This window comes from Eumetopias jubatus, unplaced genomic scaffold, assembly GCF_037043125.1.
Source record: "Eumetopias jubatus isolate StellerSeaLion01/CBP00866 unplaced genomic scaffold, mEumJub1_p1.0 scaffold_4, whole genome shotgun sequence".
Lineage (NCBI taxonomy): Eukaryota > Metazoa > Chordata > Mammalia > Carnivora > Otariidae > Eumetopias > Eumetopias jubatus.
In genome coordinates this window covers 22,390,083-22,414,953 of record NW_028274810.1, presented here as the reverse complement: position 1 = coordinate 22,414,953, position 24,871 = coordinate 22,390,083, and the positions used below count along the sequence as shown (strand labels likewise).

Sequence of the window (24,871 nt, the reverse complement as noted above, 5' to 3'; positions counted from 1 at the left end):
CTTTTGCACTATTGTCCTCAGCTGGTAAACTCCCAACTTTGGTTTATCCAGCATCATACCTTGTAGAACCTGCACTGCTCTATCTAAACCTGGCTGGGACAAAACCAGTGACTTTTAAAGATATTTATTTAGGTGTGTGGCTTCTTAAGATATTTATTTCATGCCATTTTCCATATCTCAGGCCACTAACAACATTTAAAGTATACACACACATACGCATGCACACATATACTGAAGAAAGGGGAAAGGAGAAGAGAAGCTTCTGAAAGAAATTCCTCGTCCTCTTGTTCAAACACTTTGTACTTCTACCTGGTGTTTGCTTTGCTTCCCTGCTGATTGTTTCTTTGTCTCATTACTCTATAATAGAAACTCCTTGAGAGTGGGAAAATTGTTTGCTTTGTCACCACTGTATTCCTGAGTATCTAGAATGGTGCTTGGCACATGGAACACTCAATAAATATCCATTTTGTCACCAACCTTAGCTGTGGAAGGGAAATAGACATGTCCATGTCCAGGGTACATATACAAACATTGGGGAATAAGTAAATACTAGAGCCCAGAGCCTCAGCCGACAGCAGAAAGTCTATCTAAAGCATAAAAAGCAATAGAAATGACCTAAAGCCATGAAGTAGGATTTCCATGAAGTTCCTGCAAAGGGATACGTGCCTTGCAAGAGGACCAGTGTTGGTTTTGCTTAGAGTCCTACTGCCTGACCAGGAGCTATTTGGCCAACTTGTCTACAGTTCTTTAGTTAGTTATTATTAGCCCAGAAATCATAATGATGAAAGGGAAGGACTTTGAGACCACCTATCCTGCCCCATTCCTCTTTGCAGGTTGAAAAACTTGGACCTTAAAAGTTAAGGCTCTTGTCCTAGATTACCCTTTTATTTACAGAAGAGAAACAAGAACCCAGGTGTCTTTGCTCCTGGATACTTTTCTCTTCATGGTACCCCGTATATGTCAAAATGTCTCTAAGCAGTTTAACGGTGCAGTGCTCAGCTACTGTTCTTGAAATGACACTGGGTTCCAAAAGAAAATCTTATGTGTTGTTTATGAAAACTGGAACTTTAATTTAGCACAGAAATTGAAAATATTTTAAAGGGAGATTTCCAAAGGTGTTATGCTTTGGGGGAAATGTATCCGAGCTTTAATCAAATGGCAGAAAATCTTTTACTTGTTTTCCATACAAAACTCTGATCATTGTAAATTATGAGATCATTCCCAAATTAAATAATTAATTAATAGACAAACACATTTTGGTTTAGAGTGATAGTTTCTCTTATGGTATTTGTCTCTTTTATCTTTCCCATGTGTTTGTTTGTTCCTATTTACCACAATCTCATAAAATGTCCTCTCCAAGTCTCCTCTCACAATGTAAATAGATGTTTTGCAATCATTCTGGAATGAGAAGAACCCTGAATATTTTCATCTCTCATTCCTTAGTGTTGCCCATGTTGCAAGTGAAGAATGGAGTCAGATTCATTTGGGGCCAGGAGGTATGGTGGGCTGGTCTCAGAGGCTGGCTGCCAAGGAAATCTCTCTTAGGGCTAACTGGAGGTAGCTATAAGAACATGGGTGGGAAGTGTGTTTTGATGCTCAGGGTTCCATTAATTTTTTTTTTTCTAAGCTCTGACAAGAGGCAAAGAGAATTCCTTTTTTGGAGTTAGATCTTGGGCCTCTAGGAGAGAATCTGGACAAGGTGCTCCCATACTGTCTGCTCATTCATCTCCTTCCTGTACACTTGCAGCAGAAGGCGTGTTTAAGCTTCAAAAATGGCCTTGAAAGTGATATTGAGAAGCTAATATTCATCAGCTTGAGGAGAAGTGAGCGCAGTCTCCTGGATCACCTGTCGTATTCATTATGTCAAACTAGAGTTAGACTCAGGAACTTCTGGGTCCTCTAAGTGACATCAAGGGAATGGTATGTCTTTCAACCAATACTGAGACTGAGGCACATTGGTGTAGTGCACCAAGTAGTGAACTGAGGGAGAGGGAAGCTGAGTTTAAGACTCGGTTCACTGTCTGTGTGATCTTGCTTCACTAAACTTCTCTGAGCCTCAGTATTCTGATCAACACCATGAAGATAAAAACAGCCACTTCACTCCTCTTCATAGGGTTGCTGGGAGGTTCACAGACAATAATCTCAAAACACTTTGGAAATCTCTTCAGGGAAAGAGTTACATAAATGGGAAGTGTTATTAATAACTGAATAAAATATCCTGATTATTGCCTCAGTAACAATCTATGAATATGATAACACCCAGCAACCCAGAAAGCATGCACTTGTTTATTTTTCATCTTATCACAGGCACTTGGGGCAGTCAGAACATCAGACCAAGTAATATGTAAAACCAGGCAAGATTTCTACACCCTACATGTTAAAATTTGTTGAGAAAGCAAGGCCCATGCTGGAAATAGTAAGGGAACAATTTCAAGGCCAGGTGTTTAAGGCCAGAGATGGGGATTAGCAGAGAATAGAGGAGGGTCATCCCCAACAGAACTGGAATACACAAAGGCACCTTTGTCCAGATGAAATGCTGAACTTGAAAACATGCAATAGTCAAAGCATAAATGATTAAAATTCTGAATTCTGCTAAATAAATTTACAAAAGGGAAAGGAGAAATAATTTCTATAGTGGCAGTCTTTTTCCTATTATTATTTTATGTAATAATTCAGTTCTAGATTAAAAATTTAGTAAATCACTCAAATCAGGTACATGTGTATTATTAAACAGACATTTTCTTACTACTAATGATGAGTAATATTATTCTCAAAATTCCAGAAAGCCACAATAAATCCATGGTGAATTGGGCTTTGAACCAATGATTCTTCCTGTAGTTTGTTTTCCAGAAAACTTCAAACTTCTATTTGCCTGCTAAAATACAACGTATTCCCTAATTACAGACAAGAGGTAAATAAATGGATCTTCTTCTATGTCACAAGTTGAACTATGTGAAAGTTCTTTATGGATACTGTACAGTTCTTCATTCTAATATAGGAACTGAGTCTGTGTCTTCATTTATATGTTCCCGGTGCTGGAGCAGTGTCTGTGCACTAGTTCCTCAATAATCATTTGTAATTTGAACTGAAGTAGGCAATTGTGACAGACACTGCTAATCACCTACTCATCATCCATTCTTCCCTTTTTCTTATAAACAACATCCCGATTTATTTGCAAGCAACAATGTATTCAGTTAAAATATTCAATCTCCCACGTTTTCAATGAGCTGTAACAGCAAGTCACCACCTGGAAATTATTGAAAGCTCTTTAGAAGGGGCTAAACTCCACTGGCTTTGTCCTCTTGCCCTTCATTTTCCTCTGATTTTCCTGCTTGAGATACAGATGTAATGTTTGGAGACAGAGCAGCCATCTTGGGATCATGAGGTTTAACCACATGCCAAGGATGACAGAACCAGCAACTGGAATCAATCTTGGTCTTTGATGTTTTCTCCAAGTAGCTGATCCAGCCTTGAGCTGCATTGCCTTGAACCTCGCACTAGTCTTGCCACTGTCAAAGATTTCTGTTACACAGAGCCAAATGGAATCGTAAACATAGATCCTTTGATCTTAAAGTGGGGAGAAATTGACATGATACAATATACTGAAGTGTTTTGTCACTTCCCAAAACCCATTCCGATATGCCTACCAAAAAGTGAATGGCTCTTTCTCTCACCTGGGTGAGAATTTCTGTCATAATGAGCCACTGTTACTACTGGGAATGTCAACTCCCTCAGATGTGTTAGGTCACCTAAGAAAAGAAGTTAGGAAACTCTGCTCCAGGGAAGCCCATATAAATTGCCTACATGAAAGTCATGAAGAATTGGAGTTGCTACAAACTCAGTAATTATTAGGACAGGCTGAAAGAAGTATACCTGAAGCATCTCAGAGTCCAACCAGAGAAGCATCAGAAGATGCTTAAAGTTTTCATATGGACTATGAGGGGATTGATAAAGTTAGGCCAGAAAGGATGGATAGCACTGCCCACAATTAAAGAATCCTAACAGTGGAGGGCACCTTCGTGGCCATCCAATTGGATATCTTAAATAAGGCAAAACTTGACCTCTGCCACATTGTTTGGAGATGTTATCCAACCTTGCTTGACCACTTCCAATGACTAAGACTTGGGGATTCACGAGGTGACCCATTTCATTGTTGAAAAGATTTAATAACTGAGTCCTTTCTTTACAGTGAGTTCAATATGGCTATATTTTGATGTTATTACATGTCATATATATAGTACTTTATGTATTATTTAAGGAGTTCTCACATGATCCCATGTGATTTGCTAGTCATAAACATGCTGTGAACCACTTCAGATGGTACTATCACCCCTATTTGAGCACATGTAAACAAGTGCAAAGAAGCTGGCTATACTTGTGCAAGGTTTTACAATTCCTGAGCAGAGCATCTGGATTTGAACTCAGGACTATTGGGCTGTGAGTTAAGTTCTCTTTCAAATTGTAATTATTTATCCATTACATGTTGATTTACTGAGCCCTTACTATCTTCTGGTCACTATGTTAAATGCTGGAACTCTCCTGGTAAAAGGACACACACATTCCTGTCCCTCCTACAGTTAATAATATAGTAACCACATACCAGTGTATGCCACCTGTAGCCCTTGGTATAACACAGAGTAGCAAGCATATTCCTTCTTCTACATAGCAGTCATTCGGTTATTACATAGCTTCGTAGGTGTCTCTTATCCAAACAAAACCTACTGTTTCTTCAATAGCTCCCTACCAGAGCAAGGATTTTGGAGTTGTCTACCATCCGTATCACTTTCCTCTGAATACTCTCTGCTTTTGTCTCTGTCATAAGAAATGGCATCCTGAATCAGACACCTCTGTTCCCAGAATGGTCCTGGATGGCCTCAGGTGATTAGAAGGTTGAATGCTTTGAGTACAGTTTGAGCTTACTACATCTATTTTAGTTTCTCAGAGCAATGTTAACTGGTGTTCACTTTATGGATCACTGAAATCCATCTTCCTATGGATTATGGTCAAGTCAACTCTCCTCCATCCTGTACTCAAGTATTTGATGTCTTACATTTAAATACTAGATTTTAATGCATTCCTATTAAATTTCACTTCATCATCCTTTGAGATCTTCTTGATCTTGATTCTGTCATTTCTAAGGTTAACTAACTTTTCCAGTCTTTTATTATGAATAAATTAGATAATTGTGTCTTCTGTGTTACTGATAAAAATGTTGAGCTGAACAATTTCAAAGACAAAACACAGTAACTCTCGATCCAGGCAGATTAGTCCCAATCTGTTATATTTACACTTGCAACTCTATACCATTCATTCATTCCACAAAATTTAATGAATACCTTATCTTGGTCTAGATTTTTAAGATGAAAAACAAAAAAAGCCTGGGTTTGTAAATTGGGAAAGATAGACGTATTAACAGATAAATGTAACATGATAGGTGCTCTGTTACCGGTATACATTAGTGTAGAGAGGCCATAGAAGAGTACACAGTCAGGGTGTCTGGGTGGTTCAGTCAGTTAAGCTTCTGCCTTCAGTTCAGGTCATGATCCCAGGGCCCTGAGATCAAGCCCCACATAAGGCTCTCTGCTCAGTGGGGAGCCTGCTTCTCCCTCACCCTCTGCCTGCTTCTCCCCCTCCCTCTGCCTGCTTTTCCCCCTGCTTGTGCTCTCTATCTGCCAAATAAATAAAATCTTAAAAAAAAAAAAAGGAGAGTACAATCAGTTCAGCCTGGAAGAAGCAGATTGGACCTCAAATGGTGTGCAAAGCAAAGATATAATGAGGGACTTCAGCTAATATTTTGCTGAAAGCGCTATGAATTAATTCAATAGATCAGATAATTCTTCGATGTTCAAAACTTGGAATCACATCCAAACTCAGAACTGAAGTTATTTACCATGACTTGGTCTTTGGGAGCCCATTAGATCCTATCAGTCACTTGTTTTTGTACCTCAGAGAAATGCATTAAAATTCCTTAATCCCCGTTAGATTTCTTCTGAAGTTAAGGAGTCAACATAAATGGGTTGGATCATCTTCTTCCATGAGGACAACTTTGTGAAAGACCACTAGGTTACTCTTTTACCAGCCTATTTTGCCTGAAGCCACTTTTCTGATCCCTAGATATTTGGTAGGTGAAGTAACACACATCAGAGCCTCAGAACAGCTTCTCCCACTTCTTTTTCTTTCCTTGTCCGTTAGTGAGTCCATCCTCATCAGTATTCAGGAGGATGTCCAGAAGCCTCTGCAGCCATGTAGGGACAGGTGCAGTTTCCAAACCTTAGTTGTGGCCTTCGTTACATAGCACTGGCTGGTTGTTATCCACATCCCCATGAGTCAATGAGCTTGGGTATTTTCTTGTAGAATCCAACTTTTTCTCATTCAGTATTTACATAGGATTGCTAGCATTCTGAAAGTCTGTTTTCCAAATTTTAATTTATAGTATTTATTACTGTACTTTTGTTGTGTCTACTAAGTGTAAAACCATGCATTAGATACTGGGAAGGTAGAGGTAGATGCAATAATGTACAAGAACTGGTCCCAGTCATTAAAGGAACTGATGATCCAATGGAGGAGGTAGACCAGCACGTGTATAATACAAGGAAGTGGCTATTCCGGTTTCTTTTTGATTAGCAAGCGTTTTGCAAAGACTTGAGCTATGTGTGTGCAAGGCTAAAACTGTCATTTTTTAAAACAGCTTTAAAAAAATAATTTCACCTGGCAGGGTGGGGTGGGGTAGGAAGAACATCAAATTGGTTATCATCACCTCCAATATAACAAAACCAGATTATTTTTCATGTTTTGATTGTGTCTGTGGTCCAGTCCAAGAGATTTACCACTTCAGATGAATTCCATACATTTGCATGTAAGTCTGTGAAAGACTTTCAGTTCAACAAGCAGCTGAACCAAAGGATTGGTAACTTTTCTGAAACCAAAGGGAAAAATTATTTCTCTTGTTTTAGTAACATTCATTTACTTTCCACTCCAGAAATTATTTCAGAAAGTTGATGTTTGTTGCCAAAAGAATTATTTTTATTAATATTTTTATGAGTAGAAAGAGTAAAACTAAAAAGTTAAGTGGTCTCCCTTTTAAAAAATAACTCATAAAAAGGTAGAAGCTTTTCCTTTTTCTTGTAAGTGAAAAATTAGACCCTATTTTAGAATTTGCAAATATGTCTTAATGGAGAATAATTAGTTCATATGACATAGTGGTTATTTAGCCACTTCAAAATCTGGAGTATAATTTACTATTCTTCCTCTCCCTCCCTCCCTTTCTGTCTCTGTCTCTCTCCTCCTTTCTCTTGCTTTTCCTTCATTTTGAAATGAGCATTATTCTGAAATGAGAGTTCCCTTGTATTTTTCTTGCAAAGATACCCCCCCTTTTTTTCAGCTCGGGTCTTTTGTTTTTAAATTTAATTTAATTTTATTATGCTATGTTAGTCACCATACAATCCTTTTGTAGTGAAAATCAGGAAAAGCTTTAATTTTATCACCTTGGAAGTGTTTCATTTTTCAGTACTGGCTTCAGTACTGAGAGCAAATGAAGGGGTTAATCCTGGACTTGGCTGGGTGTCAGAGAAACTTTTTTTCTGGCTCTGCTCCGGGTTTCCCCTTGAAGGGATTTCCCTCCGCCTCTGTGTCTCTGCAACAAGACCCTTTATAAAGAGCAGACTTTCCATTTCACTCCTCACTGAGCCTCCCTGGCTTTAGGGGCTAAAGCCTCTTCCAAGACACTTCCAGGTGGGACAGAAAGAAAGATTTGTTCTCGTCACAGCAGCAACTAGAAGTGCCTAGGAAGATGGTCGTGATCTTTGGAGCCTCAAATGTACTTTGGCTGGTGTTTGCAGTTTGTAAGTTCTTTCTTTGATCTATTCCAAATGCTCACATTCCATTTCAGCTCTGATTTTGGCTTCAGTCAGTTGTGCAATGGTAGTGAAGAAAGGCTCTAGGATTTTTAAGTGGGAAAACAATTGAATGTAATATGCAATGTGCTATTGAGTATTGCTATGTACCATGGTATCGTCATAGTTGGAGCTATAAATTAATGGTTTTTGGATATCTTTTTCTAGTGTCAAATAAATAATTGGATTCTATCTCTACTGAGGTCTATCTCTTCAGTTTCCTGTACTTGATAATGAGCTTAAACTTAGCAAATGCCAAAACAACTTTCATAAATGGGCATCAAGTTTAGGACTGAGAGTTCTTCATGATTCCAACACCTTTGGCAGTGACTCCAGTGCTTTTTGGCTGCCTTGCAGTTAGTTCAAAATTTAGGAAAGAGATCAGCCAGATTGTGTTTTGGACATTATACTAGAACAGAGCAGAGGGAGTAGAATACTAAACAAAGTTTGCTTTTCTCTTTTTTGTCTTCACAGCTCAAGCTTTTAAAATGGAGATCTTCCCTGAAAACAGAGTTGTTGCTCAGATTGGTGATGTCATTTCACTGACTTGCAGTACAACAGGCTGTGAGCCCCCATCTTTCTCTTGGAGAACCCAAATAGACAGTCCACTGAATGGGAAGGTGAGAAATGAGGGGACGAATTCCACGTTGACCATGGATCCTGTTAGTTTCAACAATGAACATGCTTACGTGTGCACAGCGACTTGTGGATCTAAGAAACTGGAAAAAGGAATTCAGGTGGAGATTTATTGTGAGTACTTCAGAGGATCTTTGATTTTCTCTTAATTTTGCTTTAAAATAAGTTTTTTTAGAAAGGATATTTTTAAAAGAAAAAAAAATGAAAGGATATAAATGTCCGGATTCTTGACTAGAGGACATACTGCCCCAAGAAATTTAAGACTACTAGCACTAGAAAAGGAATCCAAACCTTGCCTTTATTTCTAACTCTGCCACAAACATAGTGACCATGGGTAAGATTCAGCCTCTCTGGGCTTTTCTTTTCTTAGCCATAAAATGAAGATCTCTGAAGTTTTTTAATCTTCTTTTTCAAAAATTTCTCTTTGATTATATCCTTACATGTTTACTTGGTCATACGCCTAAATGGTTTATGAATTCCATTCTTCAGGGATTTTCTACTTATTTATTCTTATGCAATTTTGTGCTTAAAATCAGCTTAAGTAGGAGATCTATAATTTAGTAATAGGCTTCTGTACAAGAGTTTTCCCTTAGACATAAGGAAAGTATCTGCGAACATTTCACTCATTTGACTTTGGTACAGATAAATTTAGGAGGGTTGTTTTTGTTTTTGGTGCCATTAAGCCTTAATGCTCCACCACTCAACCTCAAGGTTATTGGTGTAATGAATTAGATTTGCCTCATGAATGTTAATAAACATCCCTAGTTTGCCATTCTACCAAAACGCATGTCAATCCATTCTTGATCCAGCATATAAAGTTAGCAAGAGGAGTAAAGAACCAACCTGAAATAAAAATCTTGCCTTTGGTTATTGATGACTACTCTTTCAGAAAAACAAAACAAAATGAAACAAAACAAACCCTGCAATCCTTTATGGCCATCTCTTCATGAAGACCCCATTTGATTATCTTGTAATTATTTTCGTTCCCTTCTGCTATGGTGGAGCTCAACTTTGCCCGGCATCCGTAACTGATTCTTCAATAAGCCCCATGTGTTGCTAATGCGTCCCGAGAAACCGTGCCTGGCCGGCTGCTTCCAATTATGCCAGTTGTACACGCACAGTTTGTCTGTGCAGCCTCGTGAGCTCCTTGAAAAGCCCCCTTATGTAAATACAGGGAAAAGTAGCAAATTCTTATATTACCTGACAGCAAACTATGCAGATTATGGACACATTTCTTACAGAATATGAGGGATAGAAATTATTGGTGGGAAAATTAAAAATACTGTTTTTTCACATAGCAAAGCCTTTCCAGTTCCTTTGCCTTTGCTCTCATGTATCAAATAGTTGAAGATTTAAAAAAAGAGGACTAAAGACCCTTCTGGCTTTAATTATCTTTCCTGGGGTTTTTCTTCAAGAATATCTGTCTCTCATTATGTTTAACAATCCTGTCTCCATTCCACATTTGATTGTAATATTCTTTAGAGCTGGGACCATTATATTCTTATTGTACAGAGTCCTGAATCCAGCCAATGGGTTACCATCATGACGGTTTGTAATGAAAAGTTAGCCCTTGCAAAGGAAGCAATGGTTGACTGACATAGCACGTTCCCTGTTCCCTAGGCACTGGAAGGTTTAAGTGGAGTGCTGTTTAGGACCCTGAGTCAGGCATTGCAGGAGGCAAATCTCCCTTCCAGAATTTAAAGATTGCACAGGTGTACCTTCCTGGTGGATGAATTCCTGGCAGAGGCATAATTTTCAGGAACCAATTATTTAATGTCACTCTCTTCATTTCTTAGCATATGGTGCCCAATAACTGTTCTTTGTAATTACATTCTGAGCCTTGGTTTCCTTATCTGTAAAGTGGACATATCTCTGCCCTAAGATAAGAGAATGTGACATAATGTAAATCTTCAGTAACAATACAGAATAATAGAAATCCTGAGTGAAATCCCAGACTTGCAATTTACTAGCTGTGTGACTTTTGGCAAGTTATGCAAATGTGCTAAGTCTGTGTTTTCATATCTGTGAAATGTGAAATGACTTAGAGTTACAAGAAAATTATTTATATTTAATGAATAGCACAGTGATGGGCACATACAAGTATCCAATAAACATTGATTTCTTCTCCCTTCTTTTACTCTAATAATATGCAACCCTTGGTACATGCAGGATCAGTGCTGAAGAACTCCTAAAAGGTGAGTGATTCTGATTTGTGAACCCATCCAAAACCATAAAAGGCTATTTGAACAACGAATTAAGACTGTATTAACAGAAACATTAGACTTGGTTTGCATTGCACTAAATCAGTAAAAGACCTTATATTACATGAACAGAAAGCCCACTCATGTGTGTTCACTTGATCTTTGCAGCTTTCCCTAAGGACCCAGAGATCCATCTGAGTGGCCCCCTAGAACTGGAGAAGCCAGTCACTGTCACATGTTTGGTCCCCGATGTTTACCCATTCGACAGGCTGGAGATAAATCTGCTAAAGGGCAATGATCTCCTAAAGAATAAGGAATTTCTAGAGCCTATGGAGGGGAAGTCCCTGGAGACCAAGAGTTTGGAGGCAACCTTCATTCCTACCAAAGAGGATATTGGGAAAGCTCTTATTTGCCAAGCAAAATTAAACATTGATGAAATTGACTTTGAGCCCAAAGAAAGGGAGACTACAAAAAAACTAGAAGTCTACAGTAAGTACTTGTGTGATGTAGTCTAGTCTTTGTGGGAATTTAGTCAGCTAAAGTCAGAAGGCATTTGTTTACAGTTTTTACTCCATTTTTATTCATCGAGAATATAATATTTGTCAACAGCATAATTCAATGAAAAGAGCACTGGATTTGGGTTGAGAAGACTTCTGGCTCCATTAATGGTGTGAACTTGGGTCACTTAATTTCCTTATTTCCCAGTCTATCAAAGGGGAGTAATAATACCAGCTGACTGGGTTGTAGGAAGTGGGCTCAAATGAGAAGATGTTTTTAATCATGTTTTGCAAACTCTTATAATGTGCCCTGAAAGATTAAGTTGTAGAGATTTTACAAGGTGAGCACTTGTTCTCTGTGTGTGTGCACGTGCATGCGCGCCCCCGCTCGTGTGCTCGTCTGCGTGGGCATGTGCTCACACATACACATGTGCATTGGGTGGGAGAGTGGAGATGAGGTGTGATTACCTCCACATTCCCTGAGTCCGGGGTTGGGGGCAGATTTGAGGCAGGCTTGTAGTCCCAGAATTGTGTGGGAGTGGACTCACTGTACTCCATTCTAGACCAAAATACTGTGTTTTGCTTTGGACACTACATTTAAAAGAAGCATTGCCAACTATAGCATGTTTAACTGAAAGAGAATGAGATGGAAAGGATTTTATCAATATTTTGAAAAGCATAGTCAAGATAGTGGGTATGTTTCCTAGAGAATACAAAACTTGGAAAAGAGAGCTATCATTAAGTATTTGAAAGACAGTCATGTGGGAAAGGGATTTTATTTATTCCATAACAGCAGAGGACTGAACTATGGCCACTGTGTGAAATTTGTTTACAAAGAGGAAGGTTTCAATTCAATTGTTCTAATAATTAGAACTGTCCTTAAATCAAATGGACTATTTTGTAAGGCAGCGATTCCCTCAACCAAAAGTGTTGAAGCCAACTTAAATGAGCACTTGGCAAGGATACTAAGAGGATTACTACCTCATCTGGGAGATTGAATTACATTACTCTAAGGGTCTTTCTTAATTTCTGAGTATCTATGGCCATCTGAAAATACCAAACATCAAAAAAAGTAACTCACTCAGATTAGTCAGAAATTGGATTGACTGATTTTTATTACTCCACAATACTGATTTTACACTAATATGACAGAGTAAGTTTGTCAAATTTGTGAAAGCATATGAATACAGTCTGTGAGAGAACTACATTATCCTTGTTGGGTCAAGATGGTGCCTAGCAGTTACTAATCTTGTGCCCTGCCTTTTCAGTCTCACCGAAGAACACAGTTATCTCTGCAAACCCCTCCACGAGGCTGCAAGAAGGTGGTTCTGTGACAATGACATGTTCCAGTGAGGGTCTCCCAGCCCCACAGATTTTCTGGAGCAAAAAATTAGATAATGGGAATCTACAGCTCCTTTCCGGGAACGCAACTCTGACTTTAATTGCTATGAGGATAGAAGATTCTGGAATTTATGTGTGTGAAGGAGTCAATGAAATCGGGAAAGATGGAAAAGAGGTGGAATTAATTGTTCAAGGTAAGTAGACTGTGAGAAAGGAATGATAAAGGTGCTATAATTGGGGCTCGTGCAATAGGGAGACAACTTCAATGTCAACATTGCTTCCGTAAGTTTTATTGGTGACCCATCTGATGTCATGTCCTGTGGCACAATTGTATATTCATCTTACTCATATTTCTCAGAAGTCTTTCCTCCCAGAGCTCACACAGCTCTGCATTTCTGAGTCTTTTCCATCTCTCACCATTCCTTTCCCACCTCATTCCTTGGCTTTCTCTTTTCCTTCCGCCCCCTGAATATTAGTATTCTCAGGTTACCATATCTGTCCTCATCTCTACTCACTCTGGACTCCCAGTGTTTGGGCCACTATATGCTGCTTACTCCCAAATTCATGTTCCCATTCCATATCACCAAACCTGTCATTTCTTCCTCAAAATGATCCTTAGAATCTGTCCTCAGTTTTTCAACCCTCTTGCCATTGCCTTTGTTTGTCATCTCTGACTTGGACTCTTGCAAGATATTTTTTAAATAACAGCATTCATTGACCACCAGCTATATGCCAGGCACTTTATACATGTTAGCTGTAATCTTCAAGAAATAACTAAAGAGTAAGTATTTTATATCATTTTACAGATGAGAGCATATTGTCTCATGGAAATAGATAATGGCTCCTAACAATCATATGCCTCATATTTGCTGGGAATTCTACTTTCCACTCTATATATGTTGTCTTGTTAGTCTTTACCACTACCTTATAAGATAAATAAAAACACAGGTTCAGCATAGTTCATACTTTGCCTAGGGTCAAATTCCTTACTAGGGGCATTTACTATGATTTTAACACAGGCACATTTTAATCAAAACTCTGTGACTTTTTAACTAAATAGCTAATTGTCTTCAGATGGTCATCCTGCTATCATTCTGTCCGCAAGAAAATCAACCCTACGCAATGCTATCAGAGTATATACCTTAAACAAAAGGTGCTCATTATGTATGATTTCAATGAAACCCTAATTGCATGTATTTTAAAATTTGCATTTCTTAAAATAACTCTTCATCATCTGGTCAGAAACTACCTTTGTAGCTTCATTGGTGTCCCTGTACCCCTGTCCATGTTGCTCCTTCTGTCTGGAGTGCCCTTTCTTTACATGGCAAAGTCTTAACCATGCTTCAAGACAAAGATCATGTCAGCCTTCCAATTCCAGATTGTGTTAGGCAAAGCTGGTCGTTCCTCCCTTTGTCTACACTTAACACCTCTTATCAAAGTTTGTGTACTTCTGTTTAGTTCAACACATATTAATCAAGAGCCCTTTTCCAAGAATCCAAGAATTGTGCTTGGTTCTTTGGGGCAGACAGGAAAAAGTTATGGCAACCGCCCTTGAAGAGCTTATAATGTAGGGAGGAAAGACGGGCATGTAAGTAGATAATTTAAATATACTTTAGTAAGAGCCAAAATAATGTATCTATTTAAATATGTCTTTTCATTAAACTGCAAACTCCTTAAAGTCAGGAACTGTGCCTGTGTGTGTTTTAATATTTGGGTGTTTACCACAAAATAGGTGTCCAGTAAATATTGATTGCATAAATTGTAAACATGAGCAACACAAAATTCTAGAATATAAAACATAGGGTTTAAATTTGGATGGTTAAAACAATAAAATTGAGACTCACCATCAGTAGATTAATTCAGTTGGGTGTTAGGTTACCATTCTCAAGAGACCAGGAAAGTATTAAACTAATAAAATCATGGGAAACTAATCACCCATCCTGGATAACTCCACCTCCTAATAAACTAGATCGTATTTCAGTGTGAAAAGGAAATGCGCTCTGGGGTTAGAGAGGGCTGTTTTGAATTTTGCATCACAGGATATTAACAACCTTAAGTACTGAAGAGAGAATTGAACTCTGAAAGGACCTTCCAGTTACCTAAGAATTACTCCACAGGGGCCTCAAGTTTGCCTGGTAACATTACGCAGCCATTGGAAAAAATGATCTGAGAGCGCTTCACAGGCAGGAAATGGGTCTGTTTTCAAGTTCCCCATTCCCACACTAGCATATAAAGAATTCAGAAACTCTGGTTAGTGTTCTGAATGATCTCTCTTTTTCAAAGTCCAATAGCATATCGGTTCATTGAGGTAATTTGAGGAAAGTCTCCTTTGGAAGATACTACAATGTCACGGTGAGACAAACCAAAGAGAAAAATAACTTCTCCTGGTGCAGATGAGAAATCTGCAAAATGTGGTGTATTTGGATTACTTATATGTTGAAATTTCTTTCCTCCATCTCCAGTCTGCTATTTGGGGGAACAATTTAGTGATTTTCTGTGGAGTCTATCTGTCCCTTTCAGGGTTGCACAACCACTCCCAGTTTCTTCAGGGAACAGGGAGTGGAGATTTGAAATTCCCTTTTTCCCCAGACAGGAGGCATCCCAAGGCAGGCTGTGGGTCCAGCAGGGACTGCACTGTAGCCAAAGAGCTCCTCTGGATATTTGAGACTTAGCAGTTTGCCCTTCTATCTCAGCTTTCAGTTCCTGAATTAATTGGAAGTATTTTTGTATTGCATCAGACAAATTTCAGAGGTGGCTTGCATATCATTTTCATGTTTAGATTTTGACTTTGCTTTCAATGTGATTCTGTGTGCTTTCAATGGTAAAACTTTATATTGTTGGCACAGAAACTCTAAGCGCTGGTCCATTATGGGTATTGCATCTAATCGGAAGACATATTTTTGTAGCTTTTCCCACAACTTCTCTTAGATCTTGCTTTATCTCCACATGAGGGTGACTTGATTTAGTTGTTCAAGCAACTGAAAAGCTGGGATCTTGAATCAGACCCACCTGGCTTCAAGTCCTAATTTTGCCAGTTGCAAACTAGATAAAGTTACTTAGCATTTCTGAGCCTACATTTCCGTAAGGAGAAAGAGGATGAGGAGGGTGATGGGAGAAGAAGAAAGAGGAAGAGGAAGATAAAGAGAAGAAGCAGGAGAAAGTGAAAGAGAAGGATTAAGTTGTGAGGATTAAATGAGATAATTAATACAGGCAAAGTGGTTTACACAACACTTACACACTGGAACCTCTTAAATTATTTGAGCTGTTGTCTGCTATCACAGGTATTTGATAAACTACAGCTGAGGACTGAATTATTGTCATGAAAAATGCCAACTTCTGTCCTGACAAGCTTTTATCCACGTTCATTCTGTTAAACGAATGAGTCAATGAAGTCTTGTGGGTTCATTCTTTAAAAACATCTTTCTGGATGGTCCCAAGGTGGAAAGGAGTAATTTCTTCTTGGCACAGATGTTAGCTAAAAAGAGATTGGGGAGTGGGGGTGGGGAAGACCATATACTGGAATGTGATGAAGGAAGAAAAGAATCTTATCTTCTTTTTGCCTTGTTCTTTTTTCTCCTAGAGAAACCATTCACTGTTGAGATCTCACCTGGACCCCAGGTTATTGCTCAGATTGGCGACTCAGTTGTATTGACATGTGGTGTCACAGGCTGTGAGTCCCCATCTTTCTCTTGGAGAACCCAGATAGATAGCCCTCTGAGTGGGCAGGTGAAGACTGAAGGGACCAAATCCACGCTGACCCTGAGCCCTGTGAGTTTTGAGAATGGACATTCTTACCTGTGCACTGTGACCTGTGGCCATAAGAAACTGGAAAAGAGAATTAGTGTGGACCTCTACTGTAAGTGGTTTTCAGAATTGTTTGCTGTTTTCCCCCCGCTCAGTTTTATTGAAAGAAACAGAATGCAAGTCTGGGATACACAATGAGATCCATGTGTTTAGAAAGGGAATTTAGCATTGTGAATTGTTCCTAAATCTCTGAACCAGAATTTCTGATGCAACTAATTAGCCCAAATCTTAAGTGTATATTATATATGTACGCAGCATCCACAGTCCTTAGTTTGTGTCTTGGCAATACTCTGTCATCATGCACTTGAACACACTACATGTTCACTGCTTCCCATCCCCTCTATATGTACGGGGGTGTTCAGAAGTAGTAGTGAGCAAGGAGTGAGAGTCAATACCCATTCCGATGACTGGAAAGGGGTTACTATTGCTCAGCTATTTGAACAGAGGGTGAGGCCCAAGCCTACTATTTTGAAGGCACATGCAGACAGCTGATTGGTAGGGTGAGGGAAAAAATGATGCAGGCGGGAGCAGGAGAAAGCCAAAAATGAAAACAGGTAGTGATATTGGCCCTAGGGGATGGCCAGTGACAGCTGCTCAGGTGATGTTAGCACTAGATCTTAATCTTGATTCCACTGCATATGTCCGCTGCACTTCTTCTTGCTATTCTTGTCACCTTAATAAAAATCATTTACAACCTCGAATCTCTATGAATTTGATATCCTGGAATTCCTCCGTTATAATGAATGCATGACAAAATATGCAAAGTGACCTGAAAATGGATTATTTTGAGAGAGTTTCTCCGCCTTGAATTCAAGAGAAAATAGAACATTTTCTACCAGAAAACCTGCCCAAACTTGTGTTGCCCATCAGGATTTTGTTTAGCATGAGTTAGAGTATGTCTGTGAAGGGATTTGAATCTCTCAAAATAAGGGTAAATTTTATTGGGTTATCATATTACCCAGAATCCAGGATCTGCTGATATAGACACATTCCCAACAGAAATGGGAACCAGTGGTACAGCCTTACTGCAATATGGAAATATTTGAAAATTTAACAACATTTTGCTTAAGGAGAAAAAGTTTAGCAGGGCTCTTATTCTTGATAACTATTTTAGTCTTATTTTTATTGGTTTGCATAAGATGTAGTGTAATTATTTAGAATCTAAATCTCATAGCTTTTTGTTAACTACAAATACTGTCTGAGAAATATTTAAAATTTACTGTCTAAACCTGGCCGATGGAAATTAAAATGTCTAAATTGAGAACTGCCCTGTGGGTCTTATTTGATACCCAGAGGCTACACAGCTCTGTGAAACCAAGCCTAGGTTCTGAGCTCAGAGAAATAAGGGTTCTTGTTGCAACTCAGTGGCTTAATAGATACAATACCTAATGAGAGTCTCTGAGCTTCTATAAGGTTTTTAAGTTTTCCTAACTATAAAATAAATTATAAGTTTTCCTACCTGTAAAATAAGTTAAAGGATACCTATTTTATCAGGCTGTTTTAAAGACTGAGATAATGCATATTAAGAGAACAACACACAATTAATATTCAATACATCATGGGAAATATTTAAAACATTTAAAATGTATAGTTGCTAACTAAGATGGTGGAAACTCATGTTCCTTCCAAAGGACCAGTCCATGGCTGTCAGAAAGATTGCATATCACTAAGAAGAGAAAAATAGAAGTATATTTATTTCTTGATTGATTCATGTATTAAGTATTTTTGTTGATAGCCTTATTTATATTTAATATCGTAAATATGTATGCTTAATGTCATTATTTATGTATTGGTGATCATTCTATCCCAAGTGAGTTAAAACTGTCATTTTGAGACCTTTGCATTTAATAGAGATTTAGTTCCATTTTTCCTTTGAACGGTCACATATAAACATCATTTTTACATGATATTTGCAGCATTCCCTAGAGATCCAGAGATCAAGATGAGTAGTCTACTAGTGAGTGGAAACCCAGTCACTGTGAGCTGCGAGGTTCCTAGTGTGTATCCTTCTGACCGGCTGGAGATTGAATTATTTAAGGGGGAGAGTATCATAGAGAGTAAAACCTTTCTGGAGGACATGGACAAGAAATCTCTGGAGACTAAGAGTTTGGAAATGACTTTCATCCCCACCACTGAAGATACTGGAAGAGTTCTTATTTGTCTGGCTCAGTTACATGTTGGTGAAATGGAATTTGAACCCAAACAAAGGCAGAGTACACAGACGCTTTATGTTAACAGTAAGTACATGTATGATGTAGCCACAATTTAAATATGGATTTCTTATCATGTTTTTCAGGCAATAGTTAACATGAGGTTAAGAGCTAAAACCTCTGTGGAAAAAAAAGTGACCGGGGAAGAAATTTTAAAGTAATTATTATAACAAACCACTCCTAACACTTAAAACAACAATCATTTATTAGCTTATGATTCCATGATTTGGCAATTCTAGAAGGGGTCAGAAGGGCAATTCATCTCCTCACTGTGGTATCAGATGAACTCACCCATGCATTTTCAGTCAGTTGGCAGGTCAGTGGGGGATGGCTAGTCACAGATGGACTCATTTGTATGTCTGGAACCTTCTCTGGGGTTTCTGGGCCTCCCTTTCTCTATGTGCTGTTTCCTCCTGAAGGAAGGTGGAATAGGTTTAGTCACCAGAGTGCAGCATTTCGAAGGGGTAATAATGAAAGCAGGCGCAAGCTTGGAAGTCCTACAGTGTTACTTCTTTCATGTTATATTGGTCAAAGTGAGTCACCAAGCCAGCCAAGATTAGAGATGTGGAAAAATGAACTCCACCTTCTTGTAAGGGATTCAAATAATTTTTGGTCATGTTTAATGTACCATAAATGTCAATACACACTATCAATGATCATCCATTCTTTGGTAGTAAGAGACTTTCTACAGAACTTATGTCTATTAGAAAACATCCATGATGTGTTCACATTCTACTCTCTATTATTCTGTTTGCTTAAGTAAATGGGGACAAAAACCTTCCTTTGGTAAAGTTATTGACATTAATAAATGGTTCCAATTCATTAAATCCATAGCTCAGTTTTGCAACATTATTAAGACTTTTTGGAACTCAGGGTATAAAGGGTCAAGCTAACAAGTGTCCCTACCTTTTCAGTTGCCCCCAGGGATACAACCATCTTGGTCAGCCCCTCCTCCATCCTGGAGGAAGGTAGTTCTGTGAATATGACGTGCTTTAGCAATGGCCTTCCAACTCCAGAAATCCTGTGGAGCAGGCAGCTAAATAATGGGCATCTACAGCCTCTTTCTGAGAATTCAACTCTTACCTTAACTTCTACAAAAATGGAAGATTCTGGTATTTATGTGTGTGAAGGGATTAACCAGGCTGGAATAAGCAGAAAAGAAGTAGAATTAATTATCCAAGGTAAGTAAAATGTGATTAATGAGTTATTATTGCTAGTATTATTTTGGTTGTTGCTGGTTTTGAACAAAGTCTTCTCTGGAACCAAAATTTTTACCAAAAACATAAATTGAGAGTTTTGAAGAACTCCTGATGTTTCCTATGCTTGGAAAGTTCCTGGAATGGTACTTCCTCATAAACCATTCCACATCTCTTATCCTAAAATTCTTTAACCTCGAGTGGAATGCTAGCTGCAGGAATGGTGCCAGGAGATCCAGTTACACTTATGAGGCAACGATTACGGTGTTGAAATAGGGATAGGATGAGATATATATGTATTTGGAAATTAGGATTAAAGCAACCATATCTGGCAGAACTGGACTCTGCGTGGTATTCTTACAAGGTACATGCTAGTATTTGCTTAGAAGCCTAAGAAGGCATGGAAACCTTTTGTAAATTTTGAGGTTAAAAGTAGCAGTGTCCATGCCTCTGGTTCATCAACTTGTTGCCACAGAACCACTGTAATGGCTTCAGTTATCAGTTCCAGACGCCCCTCTCTCCAGGACAGAGAGCCAAGACTGAGAACAAAACAATTCCTAGTTGACAGGTTGAATTCATAGGCAGTTTTGGGCAAAAGCATGAAGTGATCTATTTGGATTTCTCCCCACCACTCCCCTTTGGGGATTAAAAAAAAGGTTCCTTTTTTTTTTTTTTTTTTTCCACTGGAGCTCTCTTACTCCCCGGTATTATTTCCACTAAGGTATTAGTGATTTTCTTGTTACGTCATTTTAGTGATAATTTGTATTTTAAGGAAACAATAATGGAAGGGCAATGCACAACCTTACAGAAAGCCTTTAGGATGGATATCATGGTTCTATAGCTGTGTTTGGGGAAAGAATGTCAAATCAAATCACAAAAATAGATGAACTTAATGGGAATCTCACTTATAAAATGGTGATATGATACCTTCTTCCATGGGCTGTGTATTAATAGAGATGTTGCATATCAAACACTTAGCCCAGTGCCCGCCACTTAGTAAATGGTAGTTATGGTTGCTAAGAATAGTAAGGGAAAAAAAGAATAGTAAGAAAGCCATCTCTGCATAACTTGATCCAGGAAAATCCAACTCAAAACTCAGAAGCCTGTAAAGACCTTTGTACTTCAAAGTAAAACTTTGCACAACATTGTGACAGAAAGAAGTGTTTTTTTTTTCACATTTGAATTCTATTGCTGTTTATCAAATACAATTTTTTGGCTAGTCTGGATAAAGAATTAGATTAAGGGACATGAGAGAAGTACAGACAGGTCTTCTCCTATTAAAAACACGATCATTTATAACAAACCAGTTAATCCTTGACTTCTTTACTTCCCCTGTAAACATTTAATGCAAACAGTAAGCACTAATAGGTCCCTGACAGCTAATTATTGCTGTCATTAAATTAATATGAAAGTGGTTTATATTTCACCCAATCAGAGGTGCCTTTTAAATTCTCTTTACAGTTGCTCCGAAAGACATACAACTTATAGCTTTTCCTTCTGAGAGTGTCAAGGAAGGAGACACTGTCATTATCTCCTGTACATGTGGAAATGTTCCAAAAACTTGGATAATCCTGAAGAAAAAAGCAGAGACGGGAGACACAGTGCTAAAGTCCAGAGATGGTGCATATACCATTCACAAGGTCCAGCTAGAGGATGCGGGAGTGTATGAATGTGAATCTAAAAATGAGGTTGGCTTGCAATTAAGAAGTTTAACCCTCGATGTTAAAGGTTAGTTAGTTTTTTGTTTTTGTTTTTGTTTTTGGTGATTTTTTTAATAAAATCACAGGTTTGGTGGATTATAAAGATTTTCCAGGATCAGGTAAATGAGTTGGCAAAATGGAGCTGAATTCCATGTTGACTATGGTTATTTCTCAGTGTTTCCTAAAATAATCGTGCACAGCTGCCCTATCCTATATGGATTTTAGACAGGAAGTAGACATTAATCATTGGTGAGTACAGGATTCCCATTTGCTTTTCTCAAAGTTGACAATTCATCATTGGTCTCTGAAGTCTTGCATTTCCTAAGCGTTTAAACGTACGTTCAAAACCTTTCCCTGGAGGTGATAAGGAAAGTAAAGAAGTAGGATTGGTACAATAAAGAAAAAAGTTTCTACCCAGACCCTTGTCCCTCCTACCACAAGAGAACGCTATTCTCTGAACACGGATTAATTGCCTATTTTCTGGATTGACTCCTTTCAAGATAATACTCAGAAGTGGCAATCTTGATGCCGAACAACATAAAAGAATCTCTAGAATACAAAATTGCCTTCTTAAAAGTCCAAGCCTCTTGTCCATCCTACCCTATTCTGAACAGGGGTGGGGTGAGCAATGGCCTCAGCAAAGAAACTTCAGGGGCCCTTTAACTTCCTAACCCCTCTTGTGAATGCGCAGTAGGATCTGTTGATCTTATTGGTGTAAGCAGAATATGTTAGCCTTTACTAATCAATCCCCATGCCTTGTGTGCTGATGAGTTCTCACTGTGTATTGGAAGCTACACTTGGAGTGAACAGGACTGCAAACAAATGCAACTCTTGGAGCCTGTGCACTTGGCTGTCAGAGTTTGCAACCACATGTCAGTGTAAAGAAAAGTTGAACTTAGGTCAGAAAACAGATAAAAGTTCTACTCATTTGACCAAATTTCTCAACATTGCAAGCCTTACCATATGTTTTCTGTCTTCACAGTATCTCCTCGAAACATGACAATATCAATTCATCCATCTAGAAATGTTAATGAAGGGGAAAATATCACAATTTTATGTAAAATCTTTGGTCATCCACCTGTAGCAATTATCCTGAAAAGAGTTGATCTGGCCAATGAAATTACTGTGTTCAAAGAATGGAACACTTACCTTGTGTCATGCTACTCAAAATGACATGGGATATATGTAATCAGTGCTTCTAATGAGGTTGGGGATGATTCTGGATGATTCTGGACAGATTGAGATCTCAGTTACAACTAGGTTGAAATTCATTCATTCCTATTTCTTTTCATAAGTATATGAGTATAAACATAAGTATAAATAAAGATTTTATTTATTTATTTGACAGAGAGAGACACAGCGAGAGAGGGAACACAAGCAGGGGGAGTGGGAGAGGGAGAAGCAGGCTTCCCGCCGAGCAGGGAGCCTGATGCGGGACTCAATCCCAGGACCCTGGCATCATGACCTGAGCCCAAGGCAGATGCTTAACGACTGAGCCACCCAGGCACCCCAAACATAAGTATAAGTAGAGATGAGCCTCCAGTAAATGCCATGTTATCTTCCCCAGATGTTCTTTTCTTTAAATTTTTTATTCTTATGTTAATCACCATACATTACATCATTAGTTTTTGATGTAGTGTTCCATGATTCATTGTTTGTGCATAACACCCAGTGCTCCACGCAGAACGTGCCCTCTTTAATACCCATCACCAGGCTAACCCATCCTCCCACCCCTTCCCCAGATGCTCTTATAAGGTCAAGATGTCAAATAGTTATTGCAGCTGTCAGATGATATTTAGTAGATTGGAAAAAGTACTCATTTTAGTTCTGTAAACTCTTACCTTCTGTACCCAATTTACAACTAAATGACAAAGTGATAGGTTGTAGAAAGAAAAGAAATGCATTACTATTCAAAAAATATTTATTGTGTGTCAACTACTCCAAGCCATGAGTCAGGTACTGGCTATTCATTGGTGGACCAAAAAGAAAACTGATAACATGGTCTAATGTAATTTATAGTCTGTAAGAGGAAACCAAAGTTAATAGATAATCATACAAACAAATGCTTAATTGCAAACAGTGATAAGAGCTATGAGAGGAAAGTGCAGTGAGTTATGAAAGTATATCAGGGTTCCTAATTTAAGCTGGGGAAGATGTGGGTCAGCAAATGCCTCTGAGTAGGCAACATTCTAACTAAAATGTACTATCCAAAGAACTTCAGTTTATCAAGAGATGATATAAATGCTGAAGAGGAATGACATATATTAAGACACCCTCTTCAGAGATACAAAATTTAAAATTTTGTATATATCTCCGAAAAAGCTGTCAGCAAGAATTCTTTTTCTTACTATCACATATGGTATTTGACTATAATGGTTACACTTTAGATATTACAAGCATTTTCTTGGAGAATTAGTCATTTCAATTCATGGTCAGCAGAGTCCTAGTTCTTTAGTAGATTTTTATATGTTCCAAAGCAAATACTCTTCCCCAATTCTTGCTTTTGTAAGTGAGCTCTAGAAAGTTGTGCCCTTGCTTCCATTCTACAACTGAACTTGATTCTATTTGGATACAACTTTGTGTAAGTCAACGACTGTCATTTTTAGACTCATCATGATCAAAGCAACTGCCAACTGATTATTTGGGTAATTCAGAGAAATACACATTTTGGGTCCTGCTGGCCCTTATCACTGCTTTGATTCACTCCGATTTAGAGAACTAGTTGTACTGTTAAAATAAAACATGTAACTACTACTATCAAAAAAAGTTTTTGTACTAGACATTAATTGCACCCATTTTGTTGTTTTCCAGGAAGAGAAAATAACAAGGACTATTTTTCTCCTGAACTTCTCGTGCTCTATTGTGCATCTTCCTTAATAATACCGGCCATTGGAATGATCATTTACCTTGCTAGAAGAGCCAACATGAAAGGGTCATACAGTCTCGTAGAAGCACAGAAATCGAAAGTGTAGCTAATGTTTGAAATGTTCAACTAGAGACACTATTTATCCATCCAAATTCTTAATACTGCTCGTCATTCCATGAGGAAAACCAGCTAAGAGTACAGACTTCCCTGAATGTAGTGAATTCTTGGAAAGAAATGGCTTCCTATGCCCCATGCTGGGAGCAAGAGGCCAAAGGAAAACTTTCTGCCTGAAAAATAGGCACTACCATTGAAATGTGTTGACTAGAGTAGTTCCTTGATGTGTATATACAATAACATGATCTGTACATATGTAAAATAAAATTATGTCATAGCAAGATCACTTGGAATAGCAGCACTCTATAGTCAGATCTTCAAAATAATTCAACAGTGTTGCCTCAGCTAATATAACTGAATGCATCTTAAGAAAATGTAACATTAATATTGACTGGCAGCTAACCTATGTCATCT

The 24,871-nt window shown here is 38.3% G+C and overlaps 1 protein-coding gene across 3 annotated transcripts; it reads left to right on the top strand.

The window, feature by feature from the left end:
* The first annotated feature begins 7,756 nt into the window (after positions 1 to 7,756).
* Positions 7,757 to 24,449, top strand: VCAM1 (vascular cell adhesion molecule 1). 3 transcript variants are annotated; one of them, XM_028102068.2, is made up of 9 exons: positions 7,757 to 7,841; positions 8,367 to 8,642; positions 10,898 to 11,218; positions 12,495 to 12,761; positions 16,148 to 16,423; positions 18,288 to 18,608; positions 19,496 to 19,762; positions 21,239 to 21,505; positions 24,289 to 24,449. In XM_028102068.2, the coding sequence occupies exons 1-9, from the start codon at positions 7,790 to 7,792 to the stop codon at positions 24,447 to 24,449; spliced, it is 2,208 nt and encodes a 735-aa protein (XP_027957869.1). In that variant the 5' UTR covers positions 7,757 to 7,789. The 3 variants fall into 3 exon arrangements, with proteins under 3 accessions (XP_027957869.1, XP_087879061.1, XP_087879062.1); XM_088022935.1 differs by having other exon boundaries at positions 7,784 to 7,841; positions 8,367 to 8,456; XM_088022936.1 differs by lacking the exon at positions 16,148 to 16,423 and having other exon boundaries at positions 7,784 to 7,841.
* The last annotated feature ends 422 nt before the right edge of the window (positions 24,450 to 24,871 follow it).

Coding starts and splice junctions, on each gene's coding strand:
- VCAM1 (XM_028102068.2), top strand. CDS start 7,790: ATGGTCGTGATCTTTGGAGCCTCAAATGTACTTTGGCTGGTGTTTGCA. Junction 19,763..21,238: donor AGTAGAATTAATTATCCAAG/GTAAGTAAAATG, acceptor TTCTCTTTACAG/TTGCTCCGAAAGACATACAA. Junction 21,506..24,288: donor TTTAACCCTCGATGTTAAAG/GTTAGTTAGTTT, acceptor GTTGTTTTCCAG/GAAGAGAAAATAACAAGGAC.